This window comes from Callithrix jacchus, chromosome 3 (assembly GCF_049354715.1).
Source record: "Callithrix jacchus isolate 240 chromosome 3, calJac240_pri, whole genome shotgun sequence".
NCBI classification, from domain to species: Eukaryota; Metazoa; Chordata; class Mammalia; order Primates; family Cebidae; genus Callithrix; species Callithrix jacchus.
This window is the reverse complement of record NC_133504.1, coordinates 188,241,783-188,258,871: the sequence shown is the minus strand read 5'-3', so window position 1 is coordinate 188,258,871 and position 17,089 is coordinate 188,241,783. Positions and strand designations below refer to the sequence as shown.

Here is a 17,089-nt window from a genome sequence, read left to right as displayed (position 1 = left end):
CCTTGTTACGTACAGAAACCTTCTCATCCACCTCTGCCTCCACTTCACTGGCCGGTGAGCTTCTGAAAGACAAGGGTCATGTCTGAGTTTTTTCGGCATTCCCCATTCGTGAGACAGTACAGTGCACAGTAGGCACTCGGGACAAGGAGAGGGGGACGAAGGTTGAGGGGCTACGGGTGAACAGAGGGTAGATGGACTGATCTGTGCATTAAGGGCTACATGGATGAATGGATGCATCAGTGAGCAAAGAAATGAAGCGGACAAAGAGAGGGATGGATGAATGGGTGGGTAAGTGGGCAGATGGATGGGTGGATAGATAGATGAATAGATGGTGGTGAGTGGATGGATGGATGGATGGATGGATGGGTGAAGGATGAGTGAATGGGTGGGTGCATGGGTAAGTGGGTAGATGGATGGGTGGGTGGGTGGATGGGTAGATGGATGGGTGGATAGATAGATGAATAGATGGTGGTGAGTGGATGGATGGATGGATGGATGGGTGAAGGATGAGTGAATGGATGGGTGAGTAGGTGGATGGGTGGGTGCATGGGTAAGTGGGTAGATGGGTGGGTGGGTGGATGGGTAGATGGATGGATGGATAGATGAATAGATGGTGGTGAGCAGATGGATGGATGGATGGATGGGTGAAGGATGAGTGAATGGATGGGTGAGTGGGTGGATGGGTGGGTGCATGGGTAAGTGGGTAGATGGGTGGGTGGGTGGATGGGTAGATGGATGGATGGATGGATAGATGAATAGTTGGTGGTGAGCAGATGGATGGATGGATGAGTGGATGGGTGGGTGGGTGGGTGGGTATGTAGATGCATGGATGAATGGGCAGATGGGTGGGTGGATGGGTAGATGGATGGGTAGATGAATAGATAAGGGTGTGGAAAGGAATGAAGGGGTAAGAGATGCACATAGGCTAGCATGGATGTTCTCATGTGAATGAATTATAAGATGGGGTTTGGGAAGGAGGAACAGCAGGTAGGTTCTGTACACAGAAAAATAATTTGAGACCTCTTGCTTTCATTCAGACGCCGCCAACCAAAGGTATCCCAAAGAATACAGAGAATAGAAAGTCGGCCTTTCCCAAGAGGGTGCCTCATGACAAATGCACTCCAGAACTCGGGAGGAGCTCCTGTGTGGTGCAAGAGACATTTCATTTTATTTTATTTTGAGATGGAGTTTCGCTGTCATTGCCCAGACTGGAATGCAATGGCACGATCTTGGCTCACCGCAACCTCCGCCTCCTGGGTTCAAGCAATTCTCCTGCCTCAGCCTCCCGAGTAGCTGGGACTACAGGTGCGCACCACCAGGCCCAGCTAATTTTTGTATTTTTAGTAGAGACGGGGTTTCACCTTGTTGACCAGGATGGTCTCGATCTCTTGACCTCGTGATCCAGCCGCCTCGGCCTCCCAAAGTGCTGGGATTACAGGCGTGAGCCACCGCGCCCGGCCGCAAGAGACATTTTAAACTCTTTCTCTGACTGCCCTGAACTGATCTTTCTCTGACATCCCAAAGCAGCCTCAACGTTGGCCTCTTGTTTATCCCTAATTTTTCAAACTGTAAGCTGAGTTTTCCATTATGTCCCCGCATTCATGCAGGTTATCTCACGTGGTCCTCACAACTTGGAGGGGTAGGCATCCTTTGCCCATTTTACAGATGAGGAAACTGAGGCTCAGAGCTGTTACGGGAGCAAGGCACCAATAATGCAAAGTACCACTTTCCTATCTTTTCCTACTCAGCCTCCTAGTTCTCGAGAGACTTGGTCATCTGTTTTGTGGACTTGCAAACTGGTTTTCAAAAAGTCCTTGGTACAAATCTGGTTAAACTGTGCACATCTGGAGGAGCTGGCAGTGTTTGCAGAGGAATCTTGCTGAATCTTGGCAGAATATCCCTCTCTCAGATGGCAGGGGCTGTTCTTGAGACCTGAGATGGCTCTCCAGCCAGAATGTGTCTGGTCAGCCATCTTCCATGGCCATGGGAAGTCCTTGAAGCCAGGGTGGCCTCTGGGCCCCCAGGCCTGAATTCCAAGGGCTGGGATTTCATGTCCCCAAGGGCCCTTCAGCTGGAGCGACTGAATTATCCATGCACCTGCAGATTACTCCAAGTGTGGTGATCCACTTTCCGGCCTCCTGGCTTTTCAGGAAATGGTGCACTTACCTTTGCCAGCCGACTCAGCCCCAGGGGCTTCTCTGGCTTGGATGATGGCTATGCTCTTAGAGCTCCAAGTAGTCCCTGGCCTGCCTTGTCCCGGGGACTTGCTGGGCAGCTGCCAAGAGTCATGACTGATGCATGGCCACACACTCAAGGGCTCTGCTGCCGGGCGACGGCCGTTGTCTGGGCAACAGGAGATTCCGGCTATGGGCATGCGTCCCCCAGAGCTCCCTGCCCCCTCTGCCTCGCCATTAAGCGCTTCTTGAGTAGGCTGGGCATTGATTTGCCTCTGTGAGTGGGGAGAGCAGGGCTTTGTATTCTCACGCTGAAAATCAGTCTCTCCTGGAAGAAGGAGAAACAGGTAGCTGTTCAGAGTAACAAGATGTCAGTGTATTCGGAACAGAACTGCTCAGTCTTCAATTTTGGCCTTATCTTGTCAAGGTCCTGTAGCCCAATCCCAAATTTCCAAGCTCTCTGGCCTGGTATCAGTCTTGTCCTTGGTGGTGCAGGAGGCAGGGTACGCCAAAAGACAGATGGGCCCGAGCCTGCCACCCGCTGCAGGTAAGAAGCCCACCTCAGCGTGTCCCTCCTGAGGCCTGGGTCTTCGTGGTGGGCTGGGGACCGAGACGCGTTTTTTGTGTGATTGTTCAGTGCATGGGGTCAGTGTTTCTGTACAGGATACAGAAGGTGTGGGGCTTTACGTGCTAAATTGGATGCCAAGAAATGTCAGCATGGCCTTGTGTGATTTATTTGCTCATTCTTGGCTGGAGATGTCAGCCCAGCTGGGTGACAACCTCCCCCAAAAAAAGGCGAATGGAAAATCCAGACGCTTTGTTACTGAGCTCCAGATAGTATCCTTGGTAAAGGGACTGTTGGGAAATGGACTTTCGCTTGTTCTGGGTCATTGAGTCCATTCCGGTCGCGTTTCGTAATCCTGTCATTTCCTGACCGCCCTTCGTGGGCGTCTTCCAGTAGCAGAGCTCGTCACCATTTCGCAGTTTGCCAGGTGGGGCAGACAGGGAAGGACTTCGGACTCAGAAGGCCTGGCTCACGTTGGCCTCTGGTGCCCACTCATCCAGGACCTTGTGTGAGGCATGCCACGTCCCTGAGCCTCAGTCTCCTGATCTGTGAAACGGTGTGAAGCCCCTTCCTGGGGGAGTGGGTGGGGTAGGCACTGGCATATGCAGAGCCCCTCGCCCAGGTCAGACATGTTGACCCCCACGACTGAGACTTTGTGTCAGGTGGGAGGTGTTTAAAATGCATGTTCTCCAAAGGCCAAGTGGGCGGGGCACGGTGCCTCAAGCCTGTAATCCTAGCACTTTGGGAGGCTGAGGCACGTGGATTACTTGAGAACTTGGTCAAGAGTTCAAGACCAGCCTGACCAACACGGCAAAACCCTGTCTCTGCCAGAAATACAAAACTTAGCCAGGCGTGGTGGCACACACCTGTAATCCCAGCTTCCCTGGTTAGCTGAGGCCAGAGAATCGCTTGAACCCAGGAGGCGGACATTGCGGTGAGCTGAGATTGCACCACTGCACTCCAGCCTGGGTGACAACAGAGTGGGACTCCATCTCGAAAAACAAAACAACAAAACAAAATCAAAGGCCACGTGGCTGCATCTGCAAACGTGACTCTGCTCTGTGAGGGTGTTTGGCCTCACTTCACAGCCCTGCTGCTGTGGCTCCCGGGGAGGTTCTCCGGGGGCCTCGTCCAGGTCACCCTGTTCCTTGACCTTCTCTTTGATTGATTTTTCATTTTTGAGCATAACTGTAACATGGGAAACTGTGATGCGGAAACCCACAATAAATATCGTGTTGCCTTTACAAATTGTTTTTTCCCTTCCAGCTGCGAGGCGATCCGATGGGGAGGATGGAAGCTTCGACCCAGATAACAGGAAGGTAAAGCCAGGGAGTGGAGCTGGCCTAGAACAGCCTTGCTCAGAAAGAAAGCGGTTTTGTGGGGGCTTCTCCAATGGGAGCTTCAGAATCTTTCTCTTACATTCTGTTCCCTAGGGGCCCTGCAAGGCCAAAAGCACGAGGCCTTTCCATCAGTCTCCTTCCTGCATTTAGGACGCACACATCTTCTACCAAGGTCCTGGTTATGTGCCTGTGTGACTTGGTTATGGTTCTGTGACTCCAGAGATGTGTGCCGTGAAAGGGAGATAAGCCAGAGTGTATCCCTGGGGCATCCACTGGCCTAGAACAGGTTCAGCAGGTGTTTTTCATAAAGGGCCAGAGAGTAAATACTTCCAGCTTTGTGGGCTGCACCATCTCCCGTGCAGCCACCGAACTCTGTGAGCGCAGCCAGATCCGAGACATGAACGGGAATCTCCGTGTTCCAACACCACGCTCATTATAAAAGCAGGCTGTGGGCAGGGCGTGGCGATTGGGGTGAGCCTCTCTCCCTCTGGGGGATTTTTTTTGGGGGTGGCTTTCCTATGGCTCCCTTCACCTGCTCTAGCGCTGGAAAGCAGGGCTGTGTATGGGAAGAGCCCACGGCTGGACTTGGCAGCCTCCATCGTTCTTCCCATGCGGATCCCTGCAGGTCCCTGGCCTCCCAGAGCCTGGATGGCTGTGTCCTTAAGATGGGGCAGCTCCCTTTCCCCCAGATGCTCTTTGTACCTGTACAGCGTCTGGATAGGTCTCACTCAGCAGCGAGATTTTTATTGAAAGCTACGTTTCTCACGTATTTAGTTTTCTCACAGTGCGGTCAGCTCATAGGTTAAGAGCAAGGAAGCTGGCCAGGCGCAGTGGCTCACGCCTGTAATCCCAGCACTTTGGGAGGCCAGCATGGGCAGATCACGAGGTCAGGAGATCGAGATCCTCCTGGCCAACATGCTGAAACTCCGTCTCTACTAAAAATATAAAAATTAGCTTGGCATGGTGGCATGTGCCCATAGTCCCAGCTACTCGGGAGCCTGAGGCAGGAGAATTGCTTGAACCCGGGACGTGGAGGTTGCAGAGATCACGCCATTGCACTCCAGCCTGGGCAACAAGAGTGAAACTCCATCTCAAAAAAAAAAAAAAGTAAAGAAGCTACAGGAAAGGTCCAGTGAGATGTTTCCACCACTGCAGACGACCTCGAAATCCACATGACGTTGTTATTGCCTTCAGCAGAAGCGCAGCTGGCTGATGCTCAAGGGGGAGGCAGACACGAGGACCGACTCTCCAGACCTGGACAGCCAGTCCTTGTCCCACAGCAGCGGGCCCGACAGAGACCCTCTCCACCAGACGCCAGGGGACAGCTTTCATGCACGTGAGTGGTTCTTTTGAAGAAGCAGCTGCGATGTGCACGAAAGGCCTTGCAGCAAAGGGGCCCCGTAACTCAGAGCAGTCCCCCCACATCTGAGCCTTGCCTGTTAAAAAGCATAAGAGCAAGCCAGCAAATCTAAGCGCCGACTGGATGGAAAGCGGGGCTCTTGCCGTTTGCTGACTTGGCTGTCCCCGAGCCAGTGTGCTAGCAGGGGTCACGCCTGCATGTCCCCTCACGGCTCTCCAGGGCCTGCGAGAATGCAGAAAGCCAGATCTGCCCCTGGGCTGTTCAGGAGAAAGGCATCCGGGCTGACGGGTGGAAGTCGGGGCCTATTCCCTCCAGAGCAGACGTGGGCCTGGTCCGGCTGATGAGTGCAGACTTGGAGCTGATGACAGCACCACCCCTGTCCCCTGTGACTCATCGTGAACAAGGCACTGCCTCAGGCCTCACAGGGAGACAGGAGTGGCATCTGCCTGACCCTAGGGGTGTTATGAAGACTGAATCGGGAGTGATTTTCAAATGTACAGAAAACCCCAGATAATGCTGTTTGCTTCCAGCCGCTGTAACTCATAGGTGAAAACCAGTAGCAGGTGCAGCCAGACCCACTCAGCGCCTCCCAGAAGGGCCTCGGCTGGGCTGGAGGCAGATTTCTGTGGGCAAGGTTTGGGCTCAGCTTAGGAGCAGGGGCCGGGAGGTGTGAGAGCAGAAGAAAGACCTGGCTTTGCAGTGAGGCAGACCCAAGTTCAAATTCCAGCTCGCCACTGACCAGCCGTGTGACAGGGGCCGGGTGGAACTGGGTACACTTGTGGCACTCAGCCAGCCACAGTAGATGCTCAGTAAACAGAAACCGCTTCTCATCCTCATCCTCATGCCTGGAAACTTGAAACCATCTCACTTAACAACTTAAGTAGAAAAGTGTTTCGATGTGACGCAGAGACTTGGAGACTATAGTACGTTAAAGAATAACTTTTAAACAAAGAAAGGTGTGTTGCTTGCATGTGATCTCTGTAAGCAGGTGTCCTGTAACCCTCAGGCCTCTGTCCCCACCTGGGGTGCAGCTTTGTAAATATCAGGATCCCAGAGGCTGGGCACAAGGCTGATGTCACCATAGGAAAGCCACCCTCAAAAAAATCCCCCAGAGGGAGAGGGGCTCACCCCAGATGGCAGCTTGTTCCTTCCGGAGGAACTGCCCATTTCATCTGCAGACAAGGCAGGGGGGCTACGGGGCTGGTCCACATATGCCCGCCTGTGCCCCATGGGCAACTGCCTGCCACTCCCCCGGTCCCTCTCTCTTGGCTCCCAGGAATCCCTGCCCCCGGGTGGTACAGCGCTTGCCTGCAGGCCAGGGAACCTTGGCCTGGCTCGTGGCCCCTCTGCCCTGCACTCACGTGTCCTGATGCAGTTGTGTTTGTAAGGGGAGCTCCTCTTACACGAGCTCAGTAGCTTCCTCAGCACAGCCCCCACCTTGCTCAGTGTCCAGGCATCAAGGCATTGGCCCTGGCCCTGGGAACCAGGAAATCAGTGTTTGGGGATCTCAGGGTGGCATCATTCAGTCCTTCCCATCCAGGTGGCCAGCAGGACTCAGCTGGGCTGGGGCCACACTCATGACCTCCTCAATTTGATGACCTCCCCTCAGACTCTTCGGGGAGGCCAACTACTGTCCCCAGAATTCCCACTGATGTTTGTGCCCTGCCTGTGGCTCAGGACTGAGGGAGGAGGGGTGCTGTGTGGGAGAAGCCAGGCTAGAGCTGGGCTGCCCCCCGGACCCCTGAAAGGCTGTATGACCAGCACATGTGGCCTTCACCTCATACACTGCTTCCTCGTTTAAAAATACCGGAACGTAGGTGCCCTGGAGTTACCCCAGGAGCTCACAAGCCTGGCGGGGGGCAGGCCCTTCGAGGTCCGGAAGCCATGGCAGGTGTGTGGGTGGGCTGGTCACTCAGCGGCCAGGGCCTGTGTCAGCCCTGCCCCTCGCCGTCACGTTCTCCCTCCAGGCTGCCTGTTCAGACCCATGCAGGACGCAGCTGCCTCCATCCTGGCGTGCTGAGTCTGCAGGACTCCTACGGCCCGTGCTGAACTCACGAATTCCCCAGGGGGATTGTGCCCAGCAAAGACGTGTGTGTCTTCCCCTTGCCATATGCGGCGGTGCTGCTGTCCTTCCTGCACTTTCTCCTGGTGTTTTGACATCAAGTCCTCTGAGCAGGAAACCCATTGTGTCTAACCATTCTGATTGTGCCTTTATTTCCATCTCAATGGCATTGCCTTGCTTCCCGATTCGCATGGAAATGGCAGCAAGGACCCAGGCTGCCAGCTGTGCCTGGATCAGGTGAGCCTTGCCATCTGCAGCCTCCTGAGGAATCCAGGTGGGAAGGGGAGCACGTGCAGATGGAGAGCTGGCCACTCTTTTCTCTCGGGGTTCTTTTGATTCTCACCGGTAGCCCGAGACCTGAGTCCATGCGCAGCAGTTCCATCTGCATACAGTGCTCACCGAACAGAGCGTTTGCACACAGCAAGCCCGCCCGGGCCTCGGGTCGCCCATCTGTGGTGCCCAAGGAAAGTAGGATTGTGACACTCAACACAGTGGGCACTCAATAAATGTCTGTTGAATTGAAATGCGTTACATTCAACGGGTATTTATTGAGCACCCACTCTGTGCCAGACGCTGAGTGTGGCGCCGAGGGGGGACAGAGAAGATGAGAGCAGCCCTGGGAGAAGCGTGCAGGGAGCTGGGAGAGGCAGAGACGCCGGCAGAGTGAGTGCACGGGCATCCGCTGCCACCTGCCCTCCTGGTGCCGCTGTGGCCTCACAAGGGCTGGGTCACAAACTCATGTCACCCACAACACCATCTGCATATCTCACCCGGGACTGAATCCATCATTCAGTCATTCATCCATCCCTTCACCAAATACTTGCTGAGCACCTACTATGCGCTGGACTTGATGCTAGGCAGTGGAGAGGCAGTGGTGAGCATGGCCCAGTCCCTGTTCCCCAGCAGGGAAGCCAGAGGACTCTACAGCGGTGACAAGCTAGGGAGCCATCCCCACCCCATTAGTTCCCAGCAGGCACCACCATCCCTCCAAAGAGGGTGTCATATTTTGAAATCTCAACTAGGGCTTTGGCATTTTCTGTCCCCTTCTGTGTGCCCCCTGGCTGTGGGACCGGGTGGAGTCCCGTGACTAGTGGGAGGTGTTCGTATCTGCTTTATCTCCGAGATGCCTGGTCTCGGAGCCTGCTGGGAAGGAGGGGTAGGAGGCAGCTTTCCTGTTCCTGCCAGCAGAAGGGAAGATGGTGGGTGGGGGTCGGGGCAGAGGGGGCAGAGGGGGCCTTCCTCCTTCCTCCTTTCTCCTTTTATTCCTCTGGAGTTGCAAGGTGGGGCAGAAAAGTTCTTCTCACATTCCTTAGTCCATGGTTGAAGGAAGAGACTCCCTGATGTGCTACCTGTCAATCTCCTGAGAGTATCTGGTGGGACAGGCAGGGCACATGGCTCAGGCTTAGAGATGTGAGAGCCCCCCTGGGGTGGAATCCTCAAACATCAGAACTGGAAGAAGAGGGCCAGGCATGGTGGCTCACGCCTATAATCCCAGCACTTTGGGAGGCCTAGGCGGGTGGGTCACCTGAGGTCAGGAGTTCGAGACCAGCCTGACCAACATGGTGAAAGCCCATCTCTACTAAATACAAAAAATTAGGCAGGCGTGGTGGAGGATGCTTGTCATCCCAGCTACTTGAGAGGCTGATGCAGGAGAATTGCTTGAACCGGGGAGGCAGAGGTTGCAAAGAGCCAAGATTGTGCCATTGCACTCTAGCCTGGGGGACAGAGTAAGACTCTGTCTCAAAAATAATAATAAAATAAAAAAGAACTGGAAGAAGAGCATAGCAGCCCAGAGACAGTGGGTGGGAGCTGCCAGTCAACAGATGCAGGCGATCCCCAACTTCTCATCCGGGACTGTGTGACTTTACGCTGGCACGAAAGACGCGTACACTGGGGAGAAAGCGATCTGCAGGACCCACACACCCACTGCTTCTCACCCTCAGGACAGCACTCCACGAATGAACGAGCCAGTCAGCCCCTCGTGATGCAGCAGGCTGTGCATGAGATGACTGCCTGGCCGAAGGCTAACGCCGGTTTCTGAGAATGTTTAAAGCAGGCTGGCTAAGCCGTGATGTTCGCCAGGTTAGGTGCATTCAGTGCGTTTTCGACTTAGGATCTTTTTATCTTACTGGGTTTATGGGATGTGTTGAGCCTGTGGTGAGCCAAGGGGCATCAGTCTGTATTTCGTGAGTGCTTGCTGTGTTCCGGCGCTGTCCTGGATGCCGGGGACAGAGCAGAGGCCAAAACAGACAAAGTTCCCTACCTGGGGAGCCAACATTCTAGTGGGGGCGGGGAGACAGAAACAAACTGAAAGTGAGTGATATCAGTGCCCTGTGCTAAGAGGGACAGAGAGGGCTGGGGGAAGGGTGCAATGTGAAATGCAGTAAGCAGTCAGGGCAGAGAGACGGGGCCTGGCACAGCTTGAAGCGGGCGCAGCCTTGAATAGGGTCAGTATATGGGGGAGGGCGTTTCACCTCCCCGAGGGTGGAGGCCGGGCCGTAGGTTGGAAGAACAGCGAGGGCTGTGTGTCCGGTTTGTGCACCCTTGGGAGGACCCAGGCCTGGCCTGACTCAGGGTTTAAGCAGCACAGACAGCCAGTAGGTGGGTATGGAGGCAGGAGCAGGGTGGCCTGGGGAAACCGAGGCATCGAGGGTGGCGGGGTGGGACGCACCAGAAGCTGGCGGAAGCCGGCCGAGGTCCAGTCAAGAAAGTTCTGGAGTGCAGTGCCAGGGAGGGGGAGTTGGGACGACACGGGAGTGAGTTTACGTTTTGCATGTTTAAAGCGTCAGACGGTGGACCAGAGGCTGCTCAGCCAGGGCGAGAGGAATTGTGGTGCTCACAAAAGCAGCTGGGGGCTCTGGAAGGATCTCACCAGCAGGGCCGGTGTGGGAGCAGCTCAGGAACCACGGGGTGCAGGGGACACAGAATCAAGGAAGACACTGGGTGGTTCTGGCGCAGGCCAGCAGAGGCGCCTTTACTCAGAGATGGGGTCGGAACAGGTGGATGTCTTCACGTTGGCTTGGATTGCCTGAGACGTCCAGGCAGGGCTGTCAGGGGGCTGATGGAACTCGGAGGAGAGAGCCAGGCTGGAGGCTCCCAGATGGAACTGGAACCATGGGAGCTGGTAGCCCCGGCCACTCCGACTGTGAGCACACGGCTGCGTCCTGAGTTTGCGTTCCTTTCTCAAGAGGGTCTGGCTCCAAGCCTGCTCCTTGTCAGCATCCTCCCGTCTCCTCATCTCAGCAAAATGCTGGGAGGAGAGAGAAAAAGCCTGCACATGCGTGTGCTGACAAGGGAGCAGGTGGGAACGTGCCATCATGGGGCAGGAGGCTCCCTGAAGGAAGTGGGGAGGAGCACCCAGGAGGGAGGAAGGCAGGAGAAGGAGTGGGCTGGGGAAGCAGGGACCGGGGCAGCCAACAGGGCCGATCCTGGGGAAAAGGCAGGCAGGGACAGCCCAAGGAGGGCTGGGAATTTAGGCATGGGCACCTTGGTGTCCAGTAGTTGGCTGGAGGGTCCCTCCATGCAGAGGATATTAGGGAGGAGTGGGCAGCGGGGCCACAGTCATGGCCTTTCTGGAAGGCCTGGCCTCTTGCTGGGCCTGCAGGGTGCTCTCTCAGCCCCCAGAGAAAGCAAAGGGAGCTCCAGAGGTCAGGGAGAGGTCCCTGGCCCAGGAGAAGATGCTGTGGCTGGAGGTATACCCCACCCCGGGGACAGTGGCCCAGGCTGAGCATGCTGGGCTCCAGAGCCCTAGGGAGCAGCTGCCCCCATTGAGTTGGCTGGAGGCTAGCTTTCAGCTGGAATCCCCATGCCTCCCTGTGCCCAGCAGGCTCGCCCATGCCCGGGGACTGGGTAGGGTATGGCCTCCCAGTCCTGCGGGTAGCAGCACAGGCCCCAGGGCCCCACTGTGTCCCTCTGGGAGCTCATGTTGTCTCATGGCCACAGCCCCAGGGCCTCCCCTGTCCGCCTCCGATGCTGCCTGGGCTCTGGAGAGCCCTACCCCACACTGGAAGCTCCGCCTGCCCTCCCCAGTCCAGGCCTGGAACACTGACCTGTCACCTGTGTGCTTTTCTCCCCGTGGACTCTTAGTGCCTCGGAACAGTGTGAGATTCCCGTGCCTCCCATTCCCAGGCAGTGGCCTTGCCATCCGTGCTTGTGGTTGGCCGCGTCTACCAAAGGCTCCAGGGACAGCTTCCTGACCAGCAGCCTTCCCGCTAGGCACCCAGCATTTGTTCTGTGGGGTGGGGGACATGAAGGTGGCCACCCTGAATACAAAGCTGAAGTGTCTAGGAGAGCATGTGAGGGGTCTCCAGAGATGCTGCCTGAGGGCACTGGTACACCCATGATTCAATCCCAGCCTATAACCTTGCTGTGTGACCTTGGGCTCTGCATGAGGGCGCTGGTCCACCCATGATTCAATCCCAGCCTGTAACCTTGCTGTGTGACCTTGGGCTCTGCATGAGGGCGCTGGTCCACCCATGATTCAATCCCAGCCTGTAACCTTGCTGTGTGACCTTGGGCACAAGAGAAACGTCTCTGAGTTTGAAGTTCCCTGATCTGTAAGAACAGATACGATCCAGTCCTGTAGGGAGCACATGGGGGTTGAGGAGCTTGCACGTGGGCACACGGGGTCCTGCGGCCTGACCATGAGGGCTGTTGAGGCTCAGCACCTCAATTCCACAAGCCGGGCCACGGCAAGGCCTCCGTGGCCATCTTGGGCCTGTCTCACTTGTTTCTGAAGTCTGCAGCTCAGACCAGCCGAGGGGCCTCACATTCACCACTGCTTATGAATGATGGGTGCCCCCTTCCTCAGATGAAGACACCAAGGCTCAGAGACGGGACCCGAAACTTGGGAACCGTAGCCTCCAAAGACCAGGCCATACACACTAAACGTAAACAGGACAACAGCGCGCTCAGAGGATTTAACACCTCACAAGATCAGTCTCCAAACATAATATCCAAAACTCCCAGATACTGCAAATCGCCCATCACACCAAGAACCCTGGAGAGAAATGAGGTGAGTGAAGCCGGCAGATACTAACCCTGGGAAGAACTGACGGAATTGTCAGGATTTTAAGGCGTTCGTCATTACAAAATGCTTCGACAAACAATAACAAACACTTAGAAACTGGCTGGTGACGGAGCCTGAGGACTCGAGGAAAAACACAACCACCCCACATCTCCCACCCAACAGCAGCAGGTGACCCCGGCTGCAGTCTAGAGTCTAGAACACGCGATTACAGGTGACTCCGGCTGGAGCCTAGAACGCACAATTACAAATACTTTTGAAACTGAAAAGAAAGCCTCACCAAAGAAATATAAGCTGTAACAAATGGAAATTATAGAACTGAAAAAATAACCAAAATTAAAAATTCACTGTGGATTCGATCACAGAAAATCCAGGTTTGGCAGAGGAGAGAATCCATGAACTTGAAGATAGAACAGAAATTATCCAATATGAACAAAAAAGAGACATGGGGGGGAAAATGAGCAGAGCCTCAGGGACCTGTGGGACAACATATGTTTCATTTGATTCCTAGAAAGAGAGGAGAAGGAAAACGGGTTTGAAAAAGTATTCAAAGAAATAATGGCTGAAAACCCAACAATTTTGGCAAAAGAAAGACATAAACCTACAAGTTCCAGAAACCAAGGGATCCCCAAAGAGATAAACCCCAAAATCTTCACCAAGAAACATCATAATTAAATTTCTGAAAATTAAGCAGGAAGAAAAAATGTTGAAAGTAACCAGAGAGAAAAAGACAGAGGAGAAACACCAATTCGAGTGATGGCAGACTTCCCATCACACTCCACGGAGTCCAGCAGGACGCACCCCGACATCTTCCATGTGCAGAACAGAACTGTCCGTGTGAATCCTAGGTTCAGTGAAATATCCTGCAGACCTACCCTTAAGGAATCTATCCCAACAGAAAGGAAATGATAAGAGAAGGCCTGGAACTTCAGAAAGGGAAGATCACTGGAATAGGTAAAACCGGGGATGAAGTGTAACAGACAGGCCTCTTCCTGGAAAGAATCACATTTGATGGTTGAAGCAAAATTTCTAGCACCATCTTGAATGGGTGCTCAAAGGAGATACAAGACATACCTGAGACAACTGTAGTTTCCAGGTGGGGAGGATAAGATGGCCTTCATGGAAGCAAGGTTTCCAGCCTGCATGTGAAGTGGTTAAAAGTCAAGGCTGGGCACGGCGGCTCACTCCTGTGATCTCAGCGTTTTGGGAGGCCTAGCCGGGCAGATCACGAGGTCAGGAGTTCAAGACCATCCTGGCCAACATGGTATAACTCCATCTCTACTAAAAATATAAAAATTAGCTGGTGTGGTGGCGCCTGCCTATAGTCCCAGCTACTTGGGAGCCTGAGGCAGGAGAATCGCTTGAACCAGGAGTCGGAGGTTGCAGTGAGCCGAGTTCATGCCACTGCACTCCCACCTGGCGACAGAGGAAGATTGCATCTCAAAAAAAAAGTAGAGACCTGTCGGCGGCACCCTGGGCACTGGGAAGCTCACACACTGTCCAGGTGACTCCAGGGACAGGCGGGTGAAGGCCCTCGGGCTTAAGAGGGGTACAGGACACCCCCCCCCCGAGAGTGTTCTCTGTTCTCAAGGCCAGAGGGCAGTGTACATCAGGATGGCCTGGAAGCCTTGTAAAAACACAGATCCCTGGAACCCAGCCCCAGAATTCTAACATGGAGGTTTGGGGTGATGCCCAATAATTTGCATTTCTGACAAGTTCCCTGGCAGGGTTGGGACTGCTAGCTGGGGATGCCAATTTGAGAACCACCGCTCTAGCACCGTTGCTGAAAAGGCACTCCTGCTGCAGCTGGAAGCGCCCTCGGGACCTCAGAGCATGCCTGACTCTGGGCATAAAGGAGGCAGCAGCTGTCTCCTAGAGGAACCCAGGATTGCAAGGCAGGAGGCCTCATCCGGCTGCCACTACCCGGATGGGTGACCTCAGGCAGGTTCCTGCATGTCTCTGGGCCCTACTCCCCTTCTGTGACATGAGAAGAGCTGGCTAGGCCATTCACCAGGGGGTGCATTGGAGGGGCTGGGAGGGAGAGGAATAGCCCCAAGGGTCTGCCCCCTCTCCCCACCTGTCTTCCCAGCTCCTCATTTGTCTATTTTGCATGTAGGGGTTCACGTAAGAGCTCTCGTGTCAAGGGAGTCCCTCTGCTAAGAGAGGTTTGAGGACTTTGGTCTTGATGTTTAAAAGGCCTTCCTGACCCACATATAGAACCGTTCCACTGGCTACCCCATGGCAAACAAGTCCCCAGCTGAGGCTCCTCCCACAGGTCTCTCTGTGTCCCCATGTGACCTTCATGGAATTTCTTCTCTGTCCTCATTGAGTCTGTGAGGAATCCCCAAATGAAAGACCCCCGGAGAAGCATTCTTTGCTGAGAAGCAAGGTCCCTGTAGTGGGCAGACGGGCAGTTCTGTGCACAGAACCTACCTTGCCCCTGGAGGCACCGTCCTTCCTATAGACACGCGGCCTCGTGAGCACTGAAGGATGTGACCCACCTTCCCCTCGGAGGCCTCATGGACAGCCTGCCAGCTCTCAGGAGTGAATCTGGCCTTGTACCTGGCTGGCCTGCGCCACTGGGACCCAGTACTGGGGCAGACACCCCCAGATGAGGCAGGTGTGGCCCCACAGCCTAGTGGAAGGACAGACAGTTTAGGGACTCGGGACAGGCCTTTCAAGGATGCTTCCCTGAGTGTGGAGGGCCCTGCCCTCCAGGGTCCGGGCTCTGGCCCATCTTTTCCAGAATGTAACTACACCACCTCTGAGACAGGCAGGCACTCACTTCCTCCCACCTCTCCCATCACATGGCATGGAAGAGGTTAACTGGGAGGTCTCAAACTCCCAGCGAACTCCCAGGCCCACCCAGGGCCAGCCAGGGACATGAGTGATGGAGGGAGCTGGGTGGGGGCTGGGAAAGGCTGGCCCCTCCTGGCAGCCCCAGCGAGCCTGCCCCACAGGGAATCGAGAGTTCATTGTCTCAGACCAGCCCTTTATTATTTCATGAGAAGCTAGAAATTTGAATTTTAATATGAAATCCCCCACTTGCAAGCAACCCAGGATTTTATTTATTCATTCATTTTAGAGGCAGGCTCTCACTGTCTCCCAGGCTGGAGTGCAGTGGTGTGAGCATAGCTCACTGCAACCTTGAACTCCTGGGCTCAAGGGATCCTCCCACCTCAGCCTCCCAAATAGCTGGGACCACGGGCATGCCTCACCCCGCCCAGCTAATTGCTTTTTGTGGAGTGGTCTTGCTGTGTTGCCCAGGCTGGTCTTGAACTCCTGGCCTCAGGTGATTTTCCCACCTTGGCCTCCCAAAGCTCTAGGTTTCAGGCATGAACCAACATGCCCAGCCAAGAAGTTTACTGAAGTAAAATTCCCTCCAGCCCCCGTGTGCTTGTGGTGGGCCTCCATTTACCGCCTCTGGCATAGGCTGGCACAGCCCTGCTGCTCCTCCAGGGTTCCAGAGACTGCGCCCTTTCCTGACTCTGCCCAAGTCCTATCTGTAAAGTGAGGGCCTTGGCCCAAGTGCCAGGTGATGCCCAGGCCTGAGCCTGTCCCTGAACACAGGAACCAGCTGGGCTGGGGGTCTGTGATGTTTCTGGTGTCATGGGCAAGCTTGGGACATGACCCCTCCATAGCTCCTCCTTGGTCAGTGCCTGGGGACAGAAGGTCACCACTGAGGCATGGCATAGTCCTCAGGGGTCTTCCCTGTGTCACTTGCTCAGCCTTACCCACCCCGGTGGGAAGCCCACCAGGGCTGCTCCCCCCTTGCTGCACTGAGTGCTCGCGTGACAAAGCTGTGCTGTGTCTGTTTCAGGATTTCCCTATTCCAAATCTGACCCTCTCCCAGGACATGGAAAGAATGGCTTGGACCACCGGGTAGGTATTGACCCCTCCCTGGCCACAGGGTACTAACGATCACTGTGAGGCTGAGCACGCTTCCCACAGCTTCTTGACCACACAGCAGGAGGAGAGGCCCCGGGGACCCTCCGCCCACCTGCCTCTGCCTGATGCCCCGCCCAGGGGCTGCTGCTGCCACCACCGCTTTTTCCCTACTAGGACTGGACCAGACCCTCCCCACCCCACCTCCCTGCCCTGGCCCCAGGGAAACCTCAGTGCATGGAAGCAGGGGAGATGAGGGCCACCCAGAGTGATCAGGCCCAGCTCCAAGAAGCCCCTCCTCAACCTCTTCCTCCTCCTGTGACACAGAGCCTGACAACATTCAAGGGCTGTTGCATTTGGTGAGCCACTGTGAGCCAAGTGCCCACCTCCTTGTCTGGGATGCCCTGGCCTCCACTGCTATAACATTACCGTGATTACCCCAAGTAATCCTTAGCTGTTACTTGAGACTGCATGGAGATTGGATAAACTCACAGTCAGGCAGTCTGGCTGCCCCCAGCTGAAGGCTGGTGCCATCTCCTGCCCTGAGCTGAAGGCTGGTGCCATCTCCTGCCCTGAGCTGAAGGCTGGTGCCATCTCCTGCCCTGAGCTGAAGGCTGGTGCCATCTCCTGCCCTGAGCTGAAGGCTGGTGCCATCTCCTGCCCTGAGCTGAAGGCTG

General features: G+C 55.1%; 1 protein-coding gene across 50 annotated transcripts in view; it reads left to right on the top strand.

The window, feature by feature from the left end:
* The window catches only part of ABLIM2 (actin binding LIM protein family member 2), a 191,492-nt gene that overhangs the window by 148,281 nt on the left and 26,122 nt on the right, over nt 1-17,089 (top strand). For 13 of the 50 annotated variants that reach the window (XM_078367633.1, XM_078367637.1, XM_078367621.1 and 10 more), the window contains 3 exons: nt 4,006-4,058; nt 5,277-5,415; nt 16,348-16,409. In XM_078367633.1, the coding sequence (XP_078223759.1) occupies nt 4,006-4,058; nt 5,277-5,415; nt 16,348-16,409 (254 nt within the window). Of the gene's footprint in view, nt 1-2,601; nt 2,722-4,005; nt 4,059-5,273; nt 5,416-16,347; nt 16,410-17,089 lie in introns of all 50 variants that reach the window. The other 37 variants (XM_078367632.1, XM_078367620.1, XM_078367636.1 and 34 more) reach the window with 7 other exon arrangements.